Here is a 25,890-nt window from a genome sequence, read left to right on the forward strand (position 1 = left end):
TTTCAGAGGGCACACGACTTCGGAAATTATGGGCTGTGAAAATTAGATGCAGCCTAAGGACCTTATAATACAATACAACCCATTGAACAGTCTATAATTTTAAACCTCATTGTACTTTAAAATTAAAAATGCCATCTGATGATATTTCAGAACCCATTAAAGATGTTATTTCTTTTCTTGACGGCAGATGGGGCTGTTCTTGCTAACTGCCTTTTTCTGCTGATAGTACATTTTATATTTTATTTGGGCTAATTAGCACAATGTGTACTGTAGCTGGGTTTTCTTACATGTTTATTTGCATTTACTATACCTGGTACAAATAAATAGTATGATTTATCAGTGCATTCACCACAAGTGTCAGATTACATAAACCTTATAGATTATCAATCAAACTCAATCTTGTTAAGATAAAAGTCTGCACTTCCACTATATTTAAGTTTTATTCTCACAACAGGGGAACAAACCAAGCTTCAGGATGTGAGGCATTTTAGAAACTCACAAGTAGAAGATATTCAGTAACTTTCTGAACACAGCTGTAGCTTGGGATTTGTAATTTTCCCACAGTCATGAATAGATGCCCCTGTATTAAGAAAATGCAAATGGTTGAAACATTTTTCATGCATTGCAAAAGAATCTAACTTGGACAAACTTAATCAGAGTCACCAGCCTAGAATGAATTTTGTATTTTTTTCCTGCCGGATGAAATAAAGTCATGTGGTAGGTGCTTTTACCCTAATTGGTCAGGCAAATGCAATAACTTGCTTTGAACAGCAACACTTATTCTGTAGAAAATCAATTAAAATGTGTCAACCAGATAATTTTAACGTCTACTGAGGGGTCTCTAAGTTGAATAACTACATGGAATTTTGTAAATCTTCTCTGTTCACACATATAGCAGAATATAAATAGCATGGACAAATAGATAGTTCGTCACATCCCAGTAAAATAACAGACTCAAAGCAAAAGCAACACTACATTATGCTATAAGGTTTAAAAACATACACACAAAGGAGAGGAGTATCAGTGATTTTTGTTTTATTCATAACTTAAAATAAACTAAACCAGCTGCACTACCTGGAATTAAAAAAAATACGGAAAAAAAAGCACTACGCCCTTAGTGGTAATCAGTGCAATGCAGGCAGATAGCCTATAGTGGTTATTTTGTTACTGGAGAAAGCTTATGTGATGCAAATTTAGATAATTTAAGTAGCCTATGCTATTCAAGCCAACTTGGCACCCAGTCTTGAAAACTGTGACCATTACACTGAATTAGGCTGTAATTATGCTCTATGTATTGTACAGCTTTTGCTTCAGCTAATTTACAAGATTAAATCAGATGTTGTTTTAACGAGAACTTTGAGGTGGGGCTTAAATATTTCAGTGGCCCTTCCCGACCCCATAGTTAACTGGACATGTGATAAACACAGCAGTTTGATTTTCTGTCTGAAAATGGTCAGCTGAAATCCCACAGGACTACCACTGAAGGCTGCTGAATCAAGACCAGGTAAACATTTTTACTGGATGCTAGTTATTAGGCTATATAATAGCTAAAGCTAAGAAGAGGTCCTACGTATGTAAAATGTGTAAAATTATTACTTTTTCTTTTTTGCAATTTTTATTATGTCAATTATTTCACAACAAATAATTCTCTAAATCCTTAAATGCCACTTACTTGAAGAAAAGCTTGCCATAGCTGTGCATCAGTTAGTATTTTTAGTCTTCTTCTGTTATTTATGAATGAAATAACATGCCTAGAGTGCTGCAGCATTACCTTTTATTGCTTAACAATCCACCAGTTTTCCGTTACATAAAGACCTTAAGGGTCAGTTGTAGGATATAAGATCTTAAGCACAGATGTTGAGTGCAATGGCAGATATGAACCAATTCCAATAAATAAACAAATACTAATTTTAGTTTTTACAATGTTACAAAATTAATCTACAGCACCTCTGAATTCATATAAAATTCTCTCTTTTTTTAAATAATTTCCCTAATAAAAAGCCTTTGAAGTAATTTCACTCTTTTCAAATGTAAAGGAAGAAACTTGAAAACAGTATAACTTGTTAGAGCACCGCTGATTAGTTGCCCTTTTGCAGTTGAGAAGGAAATAGTGAATCTTTGAATAAACATTGTATAACTGTGTCTTTATGAAGGGAAGATAGACACAATTTTCAGATAATGATGTCATGGGGTTTGACCAAAGGAACTTAAATAAGAGCTTAAAAATCCTTTTAGCAGCTTTTCAACAGCTAGTCACATGGGTCTCTATATGCCTATTCAACTGAAAGAAAAATTTAATTACTGATTCTAATTGGCTAATTTGTTTATACCATTAAAAATATTGATGTTTTCTTTTTGGAGAAAACATCTCTTTATCTGCAAATAAACAGTGGATGACACTTTTTGACCAGGCACCCACAATTTGCATATTAGTCTTAGAAGTAAAGCAGTAATAAATAAATAAATGAATAAATAAAAATAATAAAATAAGTACTTTTTTTGACTAACATAAGTGGGTCTCATGATGAAAATAAGATGATAAAAAGATTAGAAAATTACATTTTGAAAATGTTGATTTTTAATATCAATAAACAGTGGGCATATCCCCCCTTTAAAATAATCACATTTTGTTGCTTTGCAGCCAGAAATGAAGAAGGACACAGTTTTTGTTTTATCCCGCTGTATTTACTCAGTGCAACTCATAACATCCAAGTAAAAGATATAACACCAACATGTCAGAATTTTTTTTTAATAAAAATCAGAATCACTGAGTTGGAAAAAGGATCACCCACTCCTAAAAATGACTTGGAAACTAAATTAGGTGTAGGTAATCACCTTCTCAATTTCACACAAAGCCATTTGACTTTCAACTGTGATCAGCTGTGGTCATTTTGATCAACTCAGCATGAAAAGAGATTTTCTGGTGCATGTCCTTGCAGTCCTTGGTAGTGCAACTGAAGCAAACAATCAACTATGGGAGGCAAGACACTGTCAAAAGATCTCTGGGATAAAGTTGTGGACAGGCACCACTCAGGAGATATAAAACAATTTCAAAGGCTTTATCAATGCCTATAAGCACAGTAAAGTATGTTAGTAATAAGTGGAAGGTATTTGGTACAACACAAACCCTTCCTGGATCAGGACATCGCTCCAAACTGGATGAAAATGACAGAAGGAAACTGGTCAGAGAGGCGACCAAGAGGCCGACAGCAACTCTGAACCAAAATCACAAATTCACCACAAATATCATTGTGTGCATGTGACAACAATATCACAAATTCTCCACAGATGTGGCTTGTATAGGAAGGTTGCAAGAAAAAAGTTACTGCTCAAGAAAGGCCACATGTAGTCATAACTGCCCTTACCAAAAAGTAGTATACTTCAAGTTTATTTTATTAAGTATACTTAAGTAAAATTCAAGTATTTCTGAGAAGTACATAAAGCCCATTTCTGAGAAGTACATAAAAAGTAAACTAAAAGCATACTTTCCTATTTTTAGTTTAAAAGAAGTATACTAATAGCACACTTGAATAAACTTCTTTTTCGTAAGGGTGAGCCAAAACACACCTTAAAGATTCTGAGGCAGATGAGACTAAAATGTAATTATTTGGCCTCAGCACCAAATTATATGTCTGTTGGAAATCCAATACAGCTCACCATCCAAATAACCCCATCCCTACAGTAAAGCATGAGGTGGTTATATCCTGTTATGGGGTGTTTCTCTGCAGCAGGGACAGGAGCACCTGTCAGGATAGAAGGAAAAATGGATGGGGCAATACTGTCAAATTCTTGAGAAAAATCTGATGCTCTCTGCCAGAAAGATGTCAATGGGAAGAAGGTTTACTTTCCAACATGACAATGACCCAAACCACACAGCAAAACTGAGCACACAGTGTTTGAAGGAGAAAAAGGTGAATGTCCTTGCAAGGGCTTAGTCAGAGCCCAGACTTAAATCCCACTGAAGATCTGTGGAATGACTTGAAGACTGCAGTCCACAAACGCCTACCATCAAATTGAACTGAACTTGAGCAGTTCTGCAAACAAAGAGTGGGCAAATATTGCAAAGTCTGGATGTGCAAAGTTAGTAGAGACAGAAACTAAAGGCTGTAATTAAAGCAAAAGGCAGTTCAACAAAATTTACTGTCACAAGGGACTGATCCTTTTTCCAACTCAGTGATTCTGTTTATTTATTTCATTTTTTTCTGACATGTTAGTGTTATATCTTTCACTTGGTTGTTATAAGCTGCACTGAGTAAATACAGCTGAATAAAACAAAAACTGTGTCTGTCTTCATTTCAGGCTGCAAAGCAACAAAATGTGATTATTTTAAAGGGGGTGATTCTTTTCTATACCCACTGTAAAAGATTCAGCCTAAGTATGAATGGATGCCAGTCTTATGACAGAATGGAAAATGCTACATTACCATTTTGTTTACAAATAAGGTCAATCCCAAATGTTGTTTTATATTAAACCTTTGAAGTGGTAATTTATTCTCAAGAAAATGTGCTTTAATAAACTGTTTGACCTGGGAGGAGTAAAATACTTCAGACTAGCTGGGTGCCAGCTTGCAATGAATCAGGCTGAACCATTAATTGTACGGTATGTTAAAACAACGCTACATGTTTGGTAAGAAAGTGGCACTATAATTTTGTTGACAGGCTTCCTCATTCTACCGGATGAGATTTAAGATGATGCCCAACAGCAGTAATGGGAAGAATTTGGATCTCTCCAGGCTGACAGATGACGAAGCCAAGCATGTTTGGCAGGTGATCCAGAGAGATTTCCACCTGCGAAAGAAAGAAGAGAATAGACTAGGGTGAGACACTCTTGACCACATTTACATGGCATTAACTGTCATATGTTCCTAAATGGGAACCTAAAAAATATTTTCCAACATCTGATCTCTTTGAAGGAACGGCTTAATGACTCAGCAAGCAAAGAAAATGTCTTGTGAATGCAGGACATTGTGGTTATATAATCATACATTGTGTGCCTAACGCCTGGACCATTACCATCTGCTTTCTTTAATCCATTAAGTAATAAGGTCATGGATGAAGCCCACAGTCATGCTTACAGACATGTGGTACTACTTGTTCACAACACTTGCATGTCTTAGCACTGTCAAGTACTAGCCTTGTATGCAGCGAAGAAGTAACGCGCATGTAAAAATCAGTTCCTGTATAAGAGGGCTGATGTTCATTTCTGTGCTGACTTTCATTTATTGGGATGTTTCTACTTTAAGTTGTTAGTTGTCTACTTTTTTTTTTTTTGAGGTTTTCAGAAACAATTGAAAGCTGACAAACAAACAAAACAAAAATGACCATATGAACCCTAATTTGATGTCCTTTACATATATATTTCCTTTTCCACCAGATATTTCTTTATTTGTCCCACCAGAGTTGTTAAGCTTTTAACTCTTCAGACACTTTATCAACAGGCCGAGCCCATGTATGTCTAAATTCCAGTCATTTTAAAGGAGGTAATAGGATTTGTCTCAGAATATTGAATAACATCACATGACTGACATTTTCTCTCGATTCTCTCACCGTTGGAATGAAGCTAGTTCAAAATAGTCCTGTGGAGACTTTGTTGTAATGTGGTGAAGATTTGAGATGATGATAAAAACAAAGAAGTTCTTTCCTTGGAAATATGATGCGGTAATGTGACATTATGTTGCATTCGCATTGCAGACAATTTCAGTGAAAGTCTGAGAGGAAAAAAACAAGTGCTATTGCTAGCAGGTGATCTGCAAGTCAGCCAAATGAATCATTTAAAACAATTGGAACTTTCAAAATAATTATGAATTATAAATGCTATGTAGTCAGCTACTGTTCTTACATGTTCAAGCACTATGGCTTAACCTGTTAACCACGGCCCGTATATACGTTTACTTCACTAAATCAAAATCATGACACACTTTATATCGTTGGAAAGGTCTATGACTCCTAAATAGATATTTTACCAATGTTTTTTGTTAGAAAATTATGTAGGAAAAGTATGATATGACAAGGTGTGAAATGAGGAGAGTCTTCTCGTTGCCTTTTTTCTCAATCACACTTTAGAAATAATTCAGATATTCAACTGAAAACTTAAAAAAATTCATCCTTTAAAGACATTGCAAAAAAATGGTACATCAATAACATTATAAAAAATTTAGTTTTGGAAAGTGAATTTTTTCTATGTTTCAAAACGTGAGTGACCAAGTGTAAAAGCGTTTTTCCCAAATCTTCTTTCATATGTCCTTTATTAATTGATTATGCTGTAATGTGAGATATTTGACTTACACTTGGGCTTATGCTGAAGTGCTTTCAACCTACTTACACTTGGGCTTATGCTGAAGTGCTTTCAACCTTTGCCAAATAAAAGTTGAAAGAGATGCAGGCACACAATCATACAATATGTGGAGGAAAGCTCTTAGCAGTTTTTTCCCCCCTTGAGAAGAGCAGATTTAGCAGAAATTACTTGTATATGCCATTTTAAATGCTGCACAGCTGTGACACAGAGGGGTCATTGTGCTAGAAGGCCATCAATGGGCCATAAATCTTGAGAAATTGGCACATTAAGAATGGAGGTTTTTGAGAAAAGACTAGAAAGGAAGACCATGGAAGAAAATGTGGAGTCATTTCCCCTCTCTATTATACTGATTTGTGCTGATGGTCCAAAGCAATCTGGACCCAGTTGTTCAAAAAGAAAATTGATCAGATTTCAGCCATCAGATTGGCTCAACTCTTGAAAATGGGTTGTAAAAAAAAAAGAAAGAAAGAAAAAAAAGGGAAAAAAGGAAAATGGATCAGATCATGTAATCCAGTCATTGGTTTTGATCTGGATTAAACTTCCATTATATGTTGTTCTAACTTTGTAGTAAGATTAGGATACCTTTGATCAAAAAAAAAAAAAAAAAAAAAAATTATCCTGGTCCTAACAGAATGGTGTATACAGGGTTGATTACAGGAACAAAATGTAATAAAACTTTAAAACTGGTCAAATAAGTGGCCTTTGAGTACAGAAAAGTTTGAACAGAAAAGAAGTAGAAGTAATATATATATATATATACGCTGAAAAGAAAAGGCTTGGGGGAGAGACATATCCTAGGGCAGCTGCAGGGGGTGGCAGGGAGACGTCAGAGTTAAAGGAGCGACACATCAAGAATTGGTGGCTCACGGTTGACGACCCTGCAGCTGCCCAACCGGCACTGGCGGAAGTGTGTCTGGCAGAAATGCCTAGCAGGTAGCTTTACCTGTGCGTACATCTAGTTAATCTGGCTTCCAGTGACTACTGTGAATAGGGCAGTTGGCGTCCAGGAAAGACTGGAGGGCTGCCGGGGAAGTCCGGCTGACAGCAGGAAAGACTACACCAGGGGTGGAGGGGCTAGTTACCCTATCCACATGTCTGTGAAGCAGGAAGCCTCACAGACTCCCTACCTAACTACAAGCAGATCAAAAAGAAAACAGCCCAGTGGTCCACCGAGAGGCGGGATGGAAAATGGACCAAACAGGACAGATGACATGGTAATGACTGGAACGAACAAGACATGTAAAGAAAGGATCCTAAGAGAATGTAGCTGCGGGTGGTCCAAAGTTACAACATACCAGGGTTTGCGAATCCACCAGGGGAAAGCAAAATGCTGCAACAACACCCAGGTGCAAGCTTGCACTGCAACAGCAGGTCAGACAAGGAGGAACCCTAAACCAGGTTAGCACCACAGTGCTACTGAGCCCAACATTGCACCTAGTGGAAAGGAGCAAGAGCAGCCCCTACAAGAGGACTCGCGTCGATTCCTAACACCCACAGCTAGTTCTTTCCAATGCAACAGTTTGCAGGGAACCTGCAAGACCCACAGCTGAGATGCAAAGCTGGAAAGCCAAGATTAAATTTCCGAAAGCTAGTGAGAAAGGATGAATTGAGAAGCTTCGATCAGAGCCTACAAATAATTCTTCATAGCTCCCTGAGAGGCAGCATAATCACCAAGTTAGACATCATCGGAGTCATCATCTACAGCGAAAGCAGCGAAAGATTTGGAGAGCTGCAACAGAGAAAGGTCCCTCCTAAACAGAGTGGGAGACGGGAGAAGGAGATCCTGCAGCTAGTAAAGGAATGTCGCTGCCTCCAAAAGTTGTGGAGAAAAGCCAAAGATCATGAAAAGGAGGGCCTAAAGAACCTGTGGAACCAGATTAGAGATAGGCTTTCACATCTGAGGAGAGCAGAGAGGATCAGGAAACGAAGAAGCCGAAAGGAAAAAGCAAGGTCAAGCTTCCACGGGGACCCTTTTAAGTATGCCCGCAGTCTATTGGAAGAGAAAAAGACTGGGACTCTGTATACTACCAAGCAGGAGCTGGAAAAACACATCAAAACCCAGAGCAGTGACAGCCTCTGCGAAAGTCCTCTTGGTCCACCAGGGTACATCCCTCAGCCGCCAGAGACATCCTCACAGTTTGATACCACCCCTCCAAAATGGTCTGAGGTCAGCCAAGTTGTAAAGCGACCAAGAAGTGCATCAGCAACCGGACCAAATGGCGTTCCTTACAAAGTCTACAAGAACTGCCCCACAGTCCTGAAACTGCTGTGGAGGCTGATGTGTGTTGCCTGGAAAACCAAAGCCATTCCTACAGCATGGTGTAGGGCAGTCACCATATTCATCCCAAAAGAGAAAGACTCCTGCAACATCAGCCAATTCAGAGGCATTGTGCTTCTGAATGTGGAAGGGAAGATCTTTTTCTCAGTGATGGCAATACGCATGACCAGTTACCTCCTAGCAAATAAATATATTGACACCAGTTGCCAGAAGGCAGGCATCCCAGGAATTCCAGGCTGTGTGGAGCACTCCGTGATGATTTGGGAGCAGATTCAGACAGCCAAGCGCAATAAATCAGATCTCCATGTTGTGTGGTTAGATCTCGCAAATGCATATGGGTCTGTCCCTCACCAGCTCATTAGGTTTGCCCTGAACTTCTACCATATCCCACCATGTATTCAGAGTATCTTGGATTTATTACTGGGTGGCATCAAGTGGAGAAAGGAATTGCCATGGGATGCTCCATTTCTCACATACTCTTCACAACAGCTTTCAAGGTCATTCTTATTGGAGGAAGACAGACAGTCCGAGGAGTCAGATCCCCATCAGGTCAGCGACTCTCTGCTCTACAGAGCTACATGGATGACGTCACCACTCTCCTTCAGACAGCGGCATGCACCAACAGGCTTCTGAAAAGGCTCGAAGACCTGTTCTCATGGGCCCGGATGAAGATAAAACCATCCAAGTCACGCAGCCTTTCCATCCAGAAAGGAGCCAGGAAAGACAACATCTCCTTCTCAGTGAGTGGTGAGAGGATTCCATGCTTGATAGACCAACCAGTGAAAATCCTGGGAAGGCTCTTCACTGCTGACCTATCAGACAAACACGTGGCTTTCTCTGTAATCACACAACTAACTGGTGGTTTAAAAAAGATAGACGAAAGCCCACTACCAGGCAAATTCAAGGTCTAGTGTTACCAGTTTACCTTATACCATCGCTTGCTGTGGCCCTTGAAGTTATGTGAGATCACCTCATCAACAGTCCTGAAGATGGACACAAAGGCAAATAATTACATCCGGAAGTGGCTCGGCCTTCCCCGATGCCTGTCCACTTCAGCTCTGTTTGGGAAGAACACCTTGAGGCTTCTGATGAAAACCATCAGCTTGGGTTATAAACTGGAAAAGGTGTGGCTGCTTTTAGAGCTGAAAAACTCTCCTGACCCAGTAGTACAAAATGCTAATGCCCAAGTTCGTACCCGAAGAAAATGGGATGTGCAGCAAGCAGTGAATCAGACCATAACTCTTCTGAAACACCAAGAAGTAGTGGGATTGACACAGCATGGCAGGCTTCGGATGGACAACATCAACCAGCATGTGGTCTAAAGCCACAAAGATAGAGAGGAAAAGACTGATTGTTCAGGAGATCATGAAGGAGGAAGGGGAAAGCTATAGGGTCAAAGCTGTGAGCCATTCCCAGCAAGGGAAATGGACAGCCTGGGAGGCCGTAATCGACAGGACCATCACATGGGCCGACCTGTGGAAGCTGCCCCAAGCAAGGTAAGGTTTCTTGATCAGGGCCACGTATGATACCCTCCCAAGCCCCCAGAACCTGCACCGCTGGTACAGCACAGAAGAGTTTAGCCAGCTCTGTGGCCACTAGAGTCCCAGCCTTCAACACATCCTCTCTGGCTGTAAGACTGCTCTGACTCAGGGCCGGTATGGGTGGTGCCACGACCGCCTCCTGCGGAAGCTAGCAGAGGTCATTGAAGCACGCAGACTCGAAGTGAACAAAGCCAGCATATCAACATCATACCAGTCTATCCAATTTGTCAGGCAAGGGGAAGAGGCACTAAGCAGCTTCGTACGGGAGAGGTCCCTTTTGTCACCAGGAGGTGAATGGAACCTGAGACGGCTCAATTGAAGTTACCACAGCAGATTGTCATAACATCTCTTCGACCTGACATTGTAATCTGGTCCACCTTCACGAAGACTGTCATCATGGCCGAGCTAACTGTGCCATGGGAAGATGGGATTGAGGCAGCATTTGAGAGGAAAAGGGAGAAGTATGGAGAGCTTGCATCCGCATGCACGCAAGCTGGGTGGAGAGCATATACCTTTCCAGTGGAGGTTGGTTGCAGAGGCTTCACCGGAACCTCCACGCAGCGTTTCCTTAAGACTCTCAGTGTCAGAGGCACCAAGCTGCAGAAGGCCCTGAAAGACCTGGCAGAGGAGGCTGAGCAGGGAAGATTTTGGCTCTGGCTACACAGGAAAGACAAGGCTTGGAGGAGAGACAGATCCTAGGGCAGCTGCAGTATACCACCACCTAGAGATGTTCCGGGATTAAAGGAGCGAAACATCAAGGATGGGTGGCTCCAGGCTGATGACCCTGGATGGCACTGGCGGAAGTGCATTTGGCAGAAATGCCTAGCAGGTAGCTTTACCTGTGCGTACATCTATATATATATATATATATATATATATATATATATATATATATATATATATATATATATATATATATATATATATATATATATATATATATATATATATATAATACCCCACCAGTTGTCAATATAAAACAAAAATAATACATTTAATAAATTTAATTTAACTGTCATTTATCATTGTAGCCTTAATTAATTTTCCTGGACTGCGCCCAGCTGGTGGAATGACCTCCCGATCTCAATTCGAACAGCTGAGTCTTTACTCATTTTCAAAAAACATCTAAAGACTCATCTTTTTCGCCTGCACTTAACCAACTAATTCTAGTACTTACCTTTTCTTTTTCTTTTCTATCATATTCATTTAAAAAAAAAAAAAAAAAAAACAGGCCCTGGCTACGTGTTCTGTACTAGACTAACTGAGACTTGTCATAGCACTTGTATACCGTTGTTGTTCTCTTGTTGATCTGATTGTTTCTACTGTTCTCATTTGTAAGTCGCTTTGGATAAAAGCGTCTGCTAAATGATTAAATGTAAATGTAAATGCTATTTGTTGCCTGTTTTTCTTTATACTGTAGTTGTCCACATTGTGATGTGAATCAGTCCCTTTTAGAGCACTGGTAGTCTGGATTTGGGTAATGTGTAAATAATTGTATGTGAATTTGAGTAAACCAGTCCAATCCAATTCAGTGTTGCTTTGGGGAAAAAAAACAGCAGTTGTAAAATACCTTACTTGATCCTGGATAGCAAAATTCTCTCTCTCTCTTTCTCTCTCTCTCTCCGTCTAGCCGATTCATAGATTGAGCAGATGTACAGATGACCTACAGATCAATCAATCGATTCTGAGCCATACCATTTAGCCATCCTCAGGTAGCATGTGATGCCATCAAACAGTGCTGCTAAATTCTTAATTGCATTGACCACTAGAGGGCTAAGCCTATACATTTCTATGGGGCTACGACCTAAACATTTTTAGTTTGAAGCGCTACAATAGACAAAAAAAAAAAAAAAACTGTTTCAGAGTGAAAAAAAATATTTTTAAACTGTTTATAGATATTATTATTTCGTTCTGATAATTTTCATAAAACAAATAAATGTTCAGAGTAAACTTTCTACACCACCGCCTGCGCCCCCCGGTAATGGGGATCTCCTGTGCGTCCACGCTGCTGTATGTCTATAAAACCAAGCATCCATATTCTAGCAGTGTTGTCAAACGATATACGTTTTTCTTCATTATTTTTAAGTGGTTCCGGTTGGAACAAGAGGCCACAACTGAGTTTTACACATCACTCATAAAAACAATCAGCATTCAAGACAGTGAAACTGATTTTTATTATTCACACAGGGAACTCAAGACGAAAATAATGAAAGAGGACACCAAGAGAGAGCTACTGGAATACCAAACTAAACTCAGTGATTCCCTCTGCATCCGCTGTCTGCAGCCTTTCAAATTCCTTGTCAACAACAAGCGCCAGTGTCTGGACTGCAAACTATTTGTCTGCAAGTCCTGCAGCCGTTTTAATAAAAAGGATAGTGGCTGGGTTTGTGATCCATGCCACATGGCCAGGTGAGCACCTGACAGACACGTGAGTGTGATTTATATCCTTATATGACGCTTCAAAGGAACAACATAAAGAGAAATGAAATAAAACACAAACATAATTTCCTTCTAAATAACACGGAAAACAATTCTTGTTGTAAATTGTCAAATTTAATTCAACGGGACAATTTATGTAAGAATTGTTTCTGAACGATTCATCTCATGTTTCATGAATAAGGCCCATGTTTGAGACTGTTTTACTTATTATTCCAATGCTTTGCATTGATGATTCATCTTCACCATGCACTTATAGTACATAAACCACAACCCCAAACAAATGTCAGTTCCTGTAAACAAACTGTTTTAAAAAAAATACATTTATGCATTTTTACTTCTGCTCTGTACTACTCTAGCACTCTATTGAAACACTGTGGAACTATGCATATTGTCGGCCATTGTGGGTGATCCACCAACAGCCTTTATTCTTACATTAGCCTAATTAGTTTTGTGTAGACTATGTTCACAGTATAGCATGACTCCTTATGTTTTAAATGATATTTTATGTAGAAGCAACATAAACACCAGGTAGAAATTAAATCACTTCAATATAAACAACTATTTTATGTTTTGGTGAATTGCTGGCTAATTTGGGAGAATTTGTATGTTTTTGTACATTCTTCTTACACCCCCCCTAATGGTTATGTTTAGGGTTATTTTTTTATTTTATTTGTTTTAAATTGTACATATCAGTGCAAATCACATCAGACAAATTCATAGATTATCACCCCCTTGTAAAACAGTTGCGTTTTCTCATGAGAGTTGGATTTGTCTGAATAATCATTTTGTCCTTCTTGTGTTTGTCTTTGTTCTTATAGAATCCTTAAGATTGGGACTCTGGAATGGTTCCATGAGAATGTACGCTCTCGTTTCAAGGGGTTTGGCAGCGCAAAGGTCATGAATTCACTTTTCAAAAGGCTGAACAGTGACCGTGCCTGTTCTCAAACTGACCTCAGAGGTAGACTTCAAAAGCCTATTTAATTGAGCAAGAGTTATTCAATCTTATATCTACTTAAAAATTGTAATGTTGGTTGCTTGGCCATTTTTAATTTGCAAACTATACACACTATATTACCTAAAAAACAATTAGGGGTGAGACTTGCATCCTTCCCATCATAAACTGACCCTAAAAATTGAACCCTGAGCAATCTTGATCATTATATTTGGACTTAAATTTTAAGTCTAAGGGAGCAAGAATGTGCAAAATTGTAATAAACATACATTTTTTGTGGTTAAACTAAGTAAAATAACAATAAAAAATGGTGGTTCTGCAATACGAATACATAAAGGTTTCCACTTTCAAACCTTAGGAAAAAAAAACTCTTGTTGTAAAGAGCATTCAGCTGGACCCTGTTCCAAACATTTAGGTTAGCAAACTGCATTGTATTTGTTCATTTCTAACAGGAATAGCTACTATCCGTCAGTTAGTTATTAAGAAATGAGGACAATGAAGGCAGAGCTTAGATTAGAGAGGCCCTCATGACTTTGAAGGATTTAGTGAGGGATCCAGAGGGAGGAGAGAGGGAGAGAACTGGCTGCTCTGAATCATCCATGTGATTTACTCCTTTACACAGTCACATGTCTTCGTTCTCTGTGTGCCTGGACCTGAGTGTGTCTCTTTTATCCAATTTTCAAGCTCTTTCTGTCCTAATTACAGAGGTCAGAGAATGAACATTGTTGTTTAGTTCAAATAAGATTAAAAAAAAAAAATACAAAAAGATGTTTTAATAATGTACATAATATTTAAGGGTTGATCACAATGGTGAATAAATGGCAACAAACACCAGCGTGGCTGTTGGAGCTGAAATGTTGGGAAATGTAGACTAACTGTCTTGTTCACACTGCACCAAAAACACCAACGTGGTTAACAGCCATTGGAATTTTGTTTGTTGAGGCAGCGTAAACTAGCTTTAGCTGTAGCCACTGTTTAATTCCACTATTGTTGTTTTTAACAGTGGTTGCTTCCTGCAACCAATCACAGCACACTTTCTGTCTCTCGTCTTCTTATGTTTAAGTTTTCATCTCTTGCTGTTTCTCCCTAACTGCCCCAACCCCCCCACCCCCCTTCACATAGAGCCCCGAGATGATGACACACACAGCATGCCTGAAGTTCACAGTGAGTAAAAAAAAACAGTCCTGTTCCTTTGTGATATAGGCATTTTGAACACTGATGTCATACAAGATTTTAAAGTAATCAGTGAATGTTTTTCATCTGTCCAAACAATACAGCGGCCATCTGCACTCACATTAAAACTTTAATTTAATATGCCAAGGAACATGGAGAAGAAAATGTCTGTGGAAGAAAAACACCTAACATAGCCATGAAAGAACTGAACACAGAAGCATGGCCTAAAACATAGCTGTGAAGTTTTACAAAGGATTTTATGACATTGCTTTAAACTATACTACATTTTTGCTTGAAAATTATGTCATGGGGCAAAACATTCCTGTCTATTTATTTATAATTTAGAAACCCATTCTAAATTATGCTTTCAGGATTTAATTCATCATTATCAATATCAATTAGCTAGCTAGATAATGGTATGGTACCTTAAAAAACATATTTAAACAGTTCTTTAGTTTTGGACACAACCTTCTACATTTGGAGCTGTGAGAGAGAAAACCATTTAGTAAAAAAAAAAGAAAGAAAGAAAAGAAAATTCATTTTGTTGTTAAATTTTTAATGACAGATCCAAAATAACTTGTTTAAAACCTCCACAAAGTTAAAAACATAATTTTGAATTTATATTAGTAAAATGTGTTCGAACAGTCAGACTTGTTAATCACTACAGCCTCTCTTGTCTGAGATCATGTTTGTAACTCTTGTCATCCACACAGCTGGTTCTGTGTATAGCCAGGAAGATGAGCAGTCTGAGAGGTCCGATAGACACCACTTCAGCCTGGTAATGTACCATCCCTTAAAACGTCAGAAACTGAAGTTATATAGGGTAAGGTGAAAACCAAGGGCTTGACCGGAGCATCAGTTTGTTAGCAGTCCTCGTCCTCTGGTGTTCAAGTCTTATTTTAGTTTTAACAGATTAATTTTGTTCTTGTTCCCCCTTGTTCTTATTATATGATTATGATTCCTCACATTGTCACCTGGAGGTGGTTTTAAAGACCACATGTAAACAGGCTATAATTTTAGCCAGAATACCAGTTTGAAGGCTATGCTCAGTCCTTGTCTAAATCTGTCTGTGACTCAGCCCTTTGTTTAGTTGTATGGGCCTCTTAGAATAAACAGGAAATTGAAGAGCGAGCAGGATTTGGACATGATTTGAAACTGCAGGAGCACATTTACAACCCACTTGGCTTTGAATTTTAAAACAGGGTTTGCCAAAGTGATTGTATATGCCTCCAGTATGAGATTTTGTAGTTAAGCTACCTTTATTAGATAGATAGATAGATAGATAGATAGATAGATAGATAGATAGATAGATAGATAGATAGATAGATAGATAGATAGATAGATAGATAGATAGATAGATAGATAGATATTTGAGTTCTAGACGATTAAAACTAACATTTTTTTCTCCTTTAAGATGAGAAAAGGCAGACGGCTACTCCCTGTTGATCCTCTTGATTTTAATCTTGGCATTGAGAACTCTGCTTATTCTCGACCTCCCTTACTTCTGGTTCGTATGTTTGTGTTCTTACACATCTGATGTCACAAATAAGTAAATGGAAATATATAATACGGCAAACACTGAAAAACTGAAGCGTGCAAAAAAAACTACCCCAAAAAGTTCCTTCAATGGCAGTGCCAGCTGCTTTGAAAATGCATTAGATCAGCAATAAAGAATACATGGTTTGCAGTGGTGTGAAAAATTTGGGATTCATCCACCCATTGTGTAAACAAACTATGTGAAGAGGTCCCATTGAGCTTTTTCTGACTGCTTACAGTAATAAGACTTGATTATTTCCTCACTGAAGCAAATCATCACAAAATGAGTCATGCCAGTGCTAGAGTAACAGCGTCATGGTTTGTTTTCTTTTCTGTACAGACTCCTACTGAATTGTTATACTAGACAATATTTATTTTTAATTAAAATATTTTTAAAAATTTAGTTTAAGCACATGATTTCAGGTATAAGGTCCATGCAATATGTGAACATTTATTTATTAATTTAAAGTATTCAGGTAGCCAAGAGAAAGTTGCCCAGATTAAGGACTCAATAACCGAAGACGACTGGTCCACAACCTTTAAGCAGATCCCGGAGAATGGAACTCATGATAGAGTTGATGAGATGAAGGACATGTTGCAAATCAGCCAGAGAAGCCTGGACAAACCCTCTCATTTTGGTAAGATGTGCTGTCCACTTCAATTTCCCTTACAGATTTTTGAGGATTTTTTTTTTCCCAAGACTCTGTAGAGGTGAATGGGTTCCTCCTTCGGGCCAGCCAATGTTTTTTCCTACTTTCAGCAAGATTTAGGCTAATTTGTGCTGGGAATGTAAACCTAATGCACTATAAACACAATAATTATTGTTAAAAAACACTACAGAAGAATTACATTAATCAAACTTAATTGCTGACGTGACAAAATCCATTCCAGACTATTTGGATAGACTCAGAAATTCCTTTTTACTTCATTTCAGTATTTACATTATACAGGATCAGTCAGTGTTTTGTTTGCACTCTGTAGATGACTGTATACCACATCTACAGAGGATGACAAAATGTCATTCCCTCTCCAAGATGAGCGTCTCTTCAGCTGGCAGCTCCAATTATCACCTCCACCGCGAGCCTTCTTACAGCCTGGAAGATTCAGATGATGATGATGAATCTGAGATACATGTCTTTTATAGTCCTGCCCCACATAGGGAGCACTCACCAGATGAGGTTCCTTCACAGGTAAAGTCAAAAAGTCACGACGAAATCTGTGGAAATTATGACTTGTAAAATTGATATAACATTTTGTCATAATGTCTTTGTTCAAATTTAAAGCTGAGACCGAAGTCATTCGACCTCCTTTAAATACAGTTCATGCAAAACATACATTTTGTATCTCTCTGACACTAGATTATTGAGCTCAACAAGCGCATGTTAGAAATTGAGACTCTTCTGAGCCGTTTGGAGCAGAAACTGACCTTACCTGTAATTGAGGCAGAACAAGTAAGTTGAAGTAAATCTTCACAACCTCCAGGTTATTATTTTAGGTCTATAAATGAAATGCTTTAAGTACACTACTGTACAATAAGTTTTTTGTTACTGTTTTTGAAAGAAGTTTCTTATGCTCACCAAGACTGCATTTATTTGATCAAAAATACAGTAAAGACTGTATTACTGTGAAATATTATTCAGTGTCACATGATCTTTCAGAAATTATTATAATATGCTGATTTGGTGCTCAAGCAACATTTCTTATTATTATCAATGCTGGAAAAAGTTGTGCTCCTGCTTTTTTCAGGTTTCATTAGAAATATTCAAAATTTCAGGATTCAACAGAAAATTCAAAAGAAGAACATTTATTTGAAATGGAATGTTTATGTAAGAATATAAAAGGCTTTACTGTTTGATCAATTTAACGCATTCTTGCTGAATTAAAGTATTAATTTCTTAAAAAAAAAAAAAAAAAACACTTGAATGGTACTTATTTACTTCATTACTACTCAGAAAAAAATCTGTAGCAGAATCCTATATTGACTTTACCCTCAAAAAAAGATAAACATATCAACATTTCAGGATAGTCCATAAAAGTTTATTCAGCATCTCTGAAACACTTTTATCGATAGGATGCAGTTTATAAAAAATCACATGGAGACCCTCCTGATTTTAAATCCTAATTTAGTTTTTCTTGTCTCTCTTTCGGTTGAGCAGAAAGAGGAGGATCTGTCTCCAGCTGACTTAGAGGAGCTTGAGCTCAGGAAAAAGCTTGATGAACTTACTGAAAAAATAAGTGACAAAGGCTCATCTGATGAGGAGGATGCAGTGAAACCTTCAGAAGACTCTCCAAAGAAAGGGGCAGTTTATTATGCTCCAGCTATGAGAGGAGATTCAGCTGGACTTGGAAATGTCAGACACGCATGGCCTCTTGAGGTTGAGTGGGTAAGATTAAGAAATTAGCAGTTAAACATAAAGAGTTCGTATTTATTTGTGTTTCTTACAAATGCTTGAGTTTAGCATACTTTGTTTGAATGCACACTGCTTATATTATTTAATATAAAAAAATATATTTAATGTTTAATTTTATGTTTCTAATTGTATACTTTAGAAAGCAAAGCCAACTGTACCTAAATCCTTAAAGAAGCAGAAGAGGGTGAGGTCTTTTGAGTTTAGCAACACAACCAGCTGTGAGCTGTCGCAACTGGAGGGTAAAGTTGCACAGGCAGTGGCCAGCGTCCAGAGCACTCAAAGTGGAGTATGCCACTCAGTCTAAACATTAAAATTTACTCCACATTTCTTCGTCCAACAAAGCAGTAACTCTTCATATCTTGCCTTAACTGATCGTTAACCATTGCTCTGTTCTTCATGTAAAGGTTACAGATATTCAGAAAAGAATCGCTGCTTTGAGTGCTGCAGGGATGACTGTGGAGACGTCCCGCAGACGGGTATGTAGCAGTAGAGCTGCTCAGAGTCAAATATTCCTGTTTCATTTTTCCAGAACTATGGCTGTACAGGAGCATGTACTGAAACTTTCAGAGAAAAAAAAAAAGTATTTTTGACACATTGTGAGCTAAATTCTGTTGTGATTAAAACAGCTCTTTGTGCCAAGTTCAGAAAGAGGCTAAATATGGTTTTGTTCTTCCCTTTTTCATTCAGACTCCTCAGCCATCAAGAACATTGCATGAATTTCCAATTAGTAAGTGCAAAGCTTTGTACTGCATATTCAATAACATTTACAATTATTTCCCACAATCATCTTTGTGCTGTATAAAAGATAAAAGCTAAAAAAAAAAAATCTTCCTTTGCACTTAATTTTGTATAAATGTCTTTGCAATTATATATCAAAATATTAAACCAAATGCATTTATTTAAAAAATAGCAGATGTTTTTTTTTAAACAAAACATTTCACTAAAGGCCGTTTGTCTGGTTTCAGATTATAGATTGTTCCCAGATACAAATCCCAATATTTGTAAACCACAATTAGACATTTAACCTAGTTTTATTTCACAGTGCAGTGATTTTAATGCATTAAACTGATAGCAATCAGACCCCCTGATCGGCTTCTGGAACAAATTGACTATCCACATCCTTTGGTCATGAAAGAGCCTGTGGAAAATTTTCTGTTTGGTTAGGATGTGAGCTGTAATGAAATTGAATTGCTTAACAGATTGCCTTTTCTAAGTTTCTAATCAAAATTCACTCAATATTCATGTAATGTAAGTAACAACATGAAGAAACATGTCTCATGTACTGATGTTCTTTTTGCTTTCTCTGAAGGAGGCAGCAATGAAGCAAGATCTTTCCAGAAGCTGGTCATGTGAAGCAACTTCAGCAAGCTAACACTCTTTCACATATTTTTAGAAGTCCATGATGGTATACACATCAAGCATATTTAATTTGTTAATAAAATTCCCATCTTAATAATATATAATGAATACTTGCTTTAATCTTTCAGTAGATGAGTGTCAGATTATTCTGAAAAATGAGAGTCTCACCTTGTAGCATGTGCTGTTTTTTAGAATATGATTTTTTTTAATATGCACACAATAGAAATTGTTTGTCTACATTACACTTATTAACTGCTGTTTTTTTAATAAAAACTCAATATTTATAACATACAGTAGTCAATATTTCATATCTAAATTCAGATTTCTATGTAGTTTCTTTGGTATATTTCTTGAAATATTGTGTCTGATATATTTTTCATATATTACATTTTTGTTTTTCTGCTAAATAAATATCTTAAACTACACAATTTAATTTTTCATAACTTTGTCTTCGATGTCAGTTATGTATAAAGGAATCAGTCAACACTGGCACATTGCTGACATATGCTGGATTATCACATTCTCCATATCCAAATTACCACATCATTTGTATATTTAGTGTGCATATTTAGGATGTGTTTGAGTACATGTAAGCTGTGCAGTCTTCACCCTCCGCCAGAGGGGGTATAAATTGGTGATCAGTCTATCAGTGGATCCAGACGAGAATATCCTCAACCTCAGAGAATGACTCAAGAAAGATGCTCAGAAGTTTTCTTATACTCACAGCTATGACAAGACTATAAGATCACAAATCCTCAGAAAAACTGCTACTTTGAGGACAAGACACATACATGCTTCCTCTGCACTAAAGGATCATTTTATCTGACAGCTGACGCTCACAGAATAAGATACCAAGAAGCGAACAGCTTACAACATCCTGTAAGTATCGATATATATAACATCCTGTAAATGTAATTTACATAGTATGGTGAATTCTATTTTACTAAAGTAATTATTTCCAATTAAAAATCCTGTGAAATTACTGTATATACTTGAGAAAATTTAGCAGCCTCAAATAGAAGACATTAATATTAAATTACCAAATAAAAAAACTAAATTAAACTAACTAAAAGACTTATTATTTTGTGCTAATCTACAAATAGTGTATTAGTTTAGGCCATATTTTGTCATTTATTTTTCCACAAATATGTTCTTAGTATCTGTAAAAATATTTTTTTTCCTTCCTCTTCTTCCGGAAAGACTGACTGAAGACTGAAGGTGTATCTTTTGAAAAGGTACCGCCCCAGTGACAACTTTTGTACCTTTTTTTCTGAGAGTGTGTCTGCTGACAGACACTAAGCCATGGCTGTAAATCTGCGTGTTTCGCTCTGTATCCTTATGCTGTTAGCATGTTTTACCCAGCCAAAACCTAATGATGATCTACCGTTATGCTCAATGGAGATAAGAGGTATAATTTTACTTACCTGAAAAACAAAATCTAAAATTTAACTTGCCTTTGAATTAACACTATAAAAAAAATCAGATTCCTAATACTTCATATTCTTTATACTATTATTTCTCTGTAGATCCAAACATTGATGCAGTGTGGTATAAAGGCAGAGGAATACAACCTGTTGGGAGACTTGGCCGAAGAATGGCACAGAAAGGTGAAGGATCATATTTTGAAAACGGGTTGTGCTATCCTGAGGTCCTGACTGTGGACTGACGACTTAATTATGAATTCCATAAACTGATTTTCATTTGTTCTGTGAAAACTTATTTCAATATCCCTTTCACTCCAATACATTTTGTTTCAAAATAACACATTAATGTATGGGTAAAATCATAATGAATTATAAATAATAGATCTTTTTTTTTTTTTTTTGGTATTGTGATGTACATCTGAGTGAAAGGAATTAGTGATAAAGGAAAAAAATGTAGTTGAATGGAAGCAGATCAGAGAATTTTCATTTCACGCTGACTTTAAAATGTGTCATTGTATTTGTTTAGATAATAAACTGTTAACAGATGTAGCCTTACTTGGTGACTTCACTGTCTGAATCTACTTGCTGTGTTAATGCTACACTCAGAGAAAAAAATACAAGAGGTCTCTTGATTTAAACTTTTATCATTTCAGTGTTCTAGAAAGACAGGCTGGCGGAATGTTGGAAAAAAAACAGAATTATCAGAATTGTCAGAATGACGTCACTGTAGATAGAATCTGTCTGTTCTATCAACTTGAAATTCTCGAAAGACCATATGAATTTGAAAACTCCAGATGAATCCATACAAGAGTCTTGGCAAAGACAGTTCTCGTGTTCTGTTATGCCCAAATGCACCCTCAACACATCCAGCAATGGGTCATGTCCTTTCACAAGCACCACTGAGCATTCAATAACGAATTTATACATTGAAACAGACTCTCAGAATCTGCAGGAATGACTTTCAGTGGTGGTCAAAAACAGAGCTGAGGTAAAAACTCAAAATGCTCAGCGGTCCAAAGAACGTTTCTGGATCGCCTCAATAACAGCGTTTTTGAGGAGGGCGATTACAGAACGAGGGTCATCACTGCTCACTACAGCACTGCCCGACACGATCATGTTGGCTCCAGCCTAAGAATGTTGGAGAAATGAATAAAGATGAGTAATGCACTTCTTCAAATAATATCTCACTTCTTTATTCATACAAATGAATATGTGTGCACTAAAGGACAGCTATACCTCAGCACATCTGTGGATGCTGTCTGGGCCAACTCCTCCATCCACTTCAATGTCCAGAGAAGGGAACTGACTCCTGAGCCAGCTCACCTGCAGAGACACATGCATCTTCAGTGTCTGTTGTCTGAGTCTAAATGAGACTAATAGACAGTATACTTGCGTACCTTTGGCATCATATCTTCCATGAACTTCTGACCACCAAAGCCAGGCTCTACAGTCATGACAAGAGCCATATCGATCTGCCCAGCCCACGGTGCTAGTTCCTCAACAGTTGTTCCAGGTTTAATGGCAAGACCAACCTGCATCATAAGAATGTTCTTACAATTCATACTTTTAGCAATGCTTGGTCTAGTCCAGAATATAAGATTTTCTTTACTTCTAGACAGATGTATACTTCAAAATCAGAGTTTACTAACACCTCCTTTAAACCAGTTAAATTACTTCTGTTCTGCCCAAATCAAATTCTTACAAATATAACATGCCTTAAACAAAGTAAAAAACAAATTATATTATTAGTCAGCAGAGGGCGCCATAAGGCCATGGCAATCATCAACAAATAACCTGCATATATATACATATATATATATATATATATATATATATATTAGTGCTGTCAAATGATTAATCGCGATTAATCGCACCCAAAATAAAAGTTTTTGTTTACATACTATATGTATGTGTACTGTGTATATTTATTATGTATATATAAAAACATACACATACAGTAAATATTTTGAAAATATTTACATGTATATACATTTATATATTTATATTCTTATATTTTATATTATATATAAATATATTATTATATTTAATATATAAACATAACATATTTTTCTTAAATGTATACATGCATGTCTTTGTAATTATATATACATAATAAATATACACAGCATACACGCATATATTATGTAAAAAAAAAACTTTTATTTTGGATGTGATTAATCGTGATTAATCATTTGACAGCACTAATATATATATATATATATATATATATATATATATATATATATAATATCATACATATGCCCCCAAAAAATCAATTATTAAATGAATTTTATAATTTTATTCGTATTTTTATATGATATGCTAATTTTATATTTTATATACTTCTTTGTGCTTTACAAATTAGTGAAGGAACAGCAAATATGTATATATATCTATATATTTATATATATATATATATATATATATATATATATATATATAATATATATATATATATATATATATATTATGTCCATTCCTCCCTTTTTCACAGACCTTCATGCCGCTCTCCCTGATTTCCTTGATGAGGTTGCCAGGGTTGGTCGTGGCTTCTAGATGGAAAGTGTACTGATTGGCTCCCGCTGCTGCCATGGGCTTCACCCATTGCTCTGGCCTGGACACCATCATATGCATATCTGTAATAAGGCAAAGGGTAAGCAAAGCCTCCAAACCTAGACAGAGTAAACACTGCAATGTTTTACTTATCTGGTTTATCCTAGAGGCAATATTTATTTAAGAATACTGAGAGAGAATGAAAATGTGAAAGACCCCATGGTGTCTACTTGAGCGGATTACTAACAAAACTGTCCCAACAAAGAGGACTCAAATGCTCAAATGAAACAGAAACTAGATTAGATGCAATTTTGCAATGACTGGAACTCACCAAAAAAAGGATCAGGTCCGATACAGCGTCGTAAACATTCCACCATAGGATGTCCAAATGTGATGTTCGGAACAAAATGCTCAGCAAATTTAAGGATGAAGGGAAGAGATTGAAAAAGGCAGAGTTAGATGTCTTAATTTCTGAACAAAAAAATTAAAAATCCTGACAAAAATATTAAGCACCACAACTGTTTTCAACATTGACAATAATAATAATAAAAAAAAGTTTCTTGAGCACTAAATCAGCATATTTGAATGAATGCTGAAGGATCATGTGACACTGAAGACCGGAGTAATTTCAGCTGAAACTTCAGCTTCACAAGAATAAATAACATTTTAAATTGTAATATTTCAAAAACTTACTGTCTTCTGTATTTTTTAATCAAATAAATGCAGGCATAGTGAGCACAAGAGATTTCTTTTAAAAACCTTAATTTATTTATTTACCAAACCCAACCTTTTCAATCGTGTGTGTGTGTGTGTGTGTGTGTGTGTGTGTGTGTGTGTGTGTGTGTGTGTGTGTGTGTGTGTGTGTTGTAACGTTATGTATATTGCATACAATAATTTGGGTGCACAGTAAACCCTAAACTTTGTGGGGGGGGGAATGAAAGGGAAATAAGGTAATTATCTCACTGCAATGCCAAGCTGTGTATGAATTCTTTCTTGTAACTTAAATTTGTGACATACTTTGTTTGTAACGAGGGTGAATTCATGCTGTATCATTCCTGTGCCAAAATGTGGGATAACAATGTTCTTGCTCATTAAAATGACTTTAGAAAGTAACATGGTATGGTTCTCTGGGTCATATGATCGCGATCAGTGCCTGCAGGTCAACACTGGGTGAGAAACTCGTTGAAAATTGCAAACTTTATTCCTCACCCATCCATAACGTCAAGGTGCAGATAATCAGCACCGCACTCCATCATTCGCTCACATTCCCTCCCGAGCTGCGACAGATCGCTGCTCAGAATAGACGGTCCTACTTTCGCCGTGTACACCATGCTACCGCTGCCTGCCTCTGCTGCACACTTCCGCTATTCACACGCGCCGTTCAAAACAAAAGTCCTGCGTCATCTCATTATCGCCAAGAGGTGGCGCGATTTGAAAAAGAAAGCCGTCTCATATTTGAACCTAAAAGACTCAGTCATTGACATTGATGATGTGTCTTATTTTTCCTCCCTGAAAAGTGGGGGGAAGCCACTAACCCCTGTAATGCTGCTGCTGGGAGCTTCTGTGTGTTGTCTAATTGGCAGATAAAGGTTAAAAAATAATTAATGTAAAATCAAAACGTTGTCAGTTAGTTTGTTAGCTTGTTAAAACTTCACAGAACACATACATCGCCCCCCACCCCCACCAGACCTACAGTGAAGTGAACTAAAGGTCAGGATTTCCTTGATCTGCAGGGTGTTGATTTCATGTTAAGGTTTGATTTACGTTGTTATAAATTAGGTTTACTGCTTTCACTGATGTATAGTGGCTCTGACGAGCTTGAATGTTTACAAAAGGACATCCTGAAAGCCTCTCCTTTCCGATCCTTTGAGTCTGACTGATAACTCGGCCTGCGACGGATATGTCCTTTCCCATCTCCTCCTCCACCATC

General features: G+C 37.2%; 2 protein-coding genes across 5 annotated transcripts; one reads left to right on the forward strand and one right to left on the reverse strand.

Moving 5' to 3' along the window:
- Nucleotides 1–1,383: 1,383 nt before the first annotated feature.
- On the forward strand, nucleotides 1,384–20,269 carry LOC109094765 (melanophilin-like). 4 transcript variants are annotated; one of them, XM_042763650.1, is made up of 15 exons: nucleotides 1,384–1,504; nucleotides 4,659–4,816; nucleotides 12,301–12,522; nucleotides 13,371–13,510; nucleotides 14,627–14,668; nucleotides 15,391–15,455; nucleotides 16,092–16,184; nucleotides 16,683–16,851; nucleotides 17,195–17,403; nucleotides 17,572–17,664; nucleotides 18,361–18,597; nucleotides 18,764–18,905; nucleotides 19,029–19,100; nucleotides 19,312–19,351; nucleotides 19,934–20,267. In XM_042763650.1, the coding sequence occupies exons 2-14, from the start codon at nucleotides 4,677–4,679 to the stop codon at nucleotides 19,338–19,340; spliced, it is 1,653 nt and encodes a 550-aa protein (XP_042619584.1). In that variant the 5' UTR covers nucleotides 1,384–1,504; nucleotides 4,659–4,676; the 3' UTR covers nucleotides 19,341–19,351; nucleotides 19,934–20,267. The 4 variants fall into 4 exon arrangements, with proteins under 4 accessions (XP_042619584.1, XP_042619581.1, XP_042619583.1 ...); XM_042763647.1 differs by having other exon boundaries at nucleotides 18,764–18,910; nucleotides 19,934–20,266; XM_042763649.1 differs by having other exon boundaries at nucleotides 18,370–18,597; nucleotides 18,764–18,910; nucleotides 19,934–20,266.
- A 1,764-nt stretch (nucleotides 20,270–22,033) lies between these two features.
- Nucleotides 22,034–25,339, reverse strand: LOC109094766 (ribulose-phosphate 3-epimerase-like). Its single transcript, XM_042763652.1, has 6 exons — nucleotides 25,170–25,339; nucleotides 24,292–24,371; nucleotides 23,904–24,043; nucleotides 22,805–22,939; nucleotides 22,644–22,730; nucleotides 22,034–22,535 (listed from the first exon to the last, which is right to left on the reverse strand). Exons 1-6 carry the CDS (start codon nucleotides 25,289–25,291, stop codon nucleotides 22,413–22,415), a joined length of 687 nt encoding a protein of 228 aa, XP_042619586.1. The 5' UTR covers nucleotides 25,292–25,339; the 3' UTR covers nucleotides 22,034–22,412.
- Nucleotides 25,340–25,890: the final 551 nt, after the last annotated feature.

Source organism: Cyprinus carpio, chromosome A9 (genome assembly GCF_018340385.1).
Source record: "Cyprinus carpio isolate SPL01 chromosome A9, ASM1834038v1, whole genome shotgun sequence".
NCBI lineage: Eukaryota > Metazoa > Chordata > Actinopteri > Cypriniformes > Cyprinidae > Cyprinus > Cyprinus carpio.

Bases quoted from the DNA above. Each gene is read 5' to 3' on its own strand.
- LOC109094765 (XM_042763647.1), top strand. From the start codon at position 4,677: ATGAGATTTAAGATGATGCCCAACAGCAGTAATGGGAAGAATTTGGAT. The intron at 12,523-13,370 runs GTGAGCACCTGA...TTGTTCTTATAG, and splicing joins GATCCATGCCACATGGCCAG to AATCCTTAAGATTGGGACTC. The intron at 18,911-19,028 runs GTATGCCACTCA...CTTCATGTAAAG, and splicing joins TCCAGAGCACTCAAAGTGGA to GTTACAGATATTCAGAAAAG.
- LOC109094766 (XM_042763652.1), bottom strand. From the start codon at position 25,291: ATGGTGTACACGGCGAAAGTAGGACCGTCTATTCTGAGCAGCGATCTG. The intron at 24,044-24,291 runs GTGAGTTCCAGT...GCCTTATTACAG, and splicing joins CGGACCTGATCCTTTTTTTG to ATATGCATATGATGGTGTCC. The intron at 22,536-22,643 runs GTATAGCTGTCC...CAACATTCTTAG, and splicing joins GCATCCACAGATGTGCTGAG to GCTGGAGCCAACATGATCGT.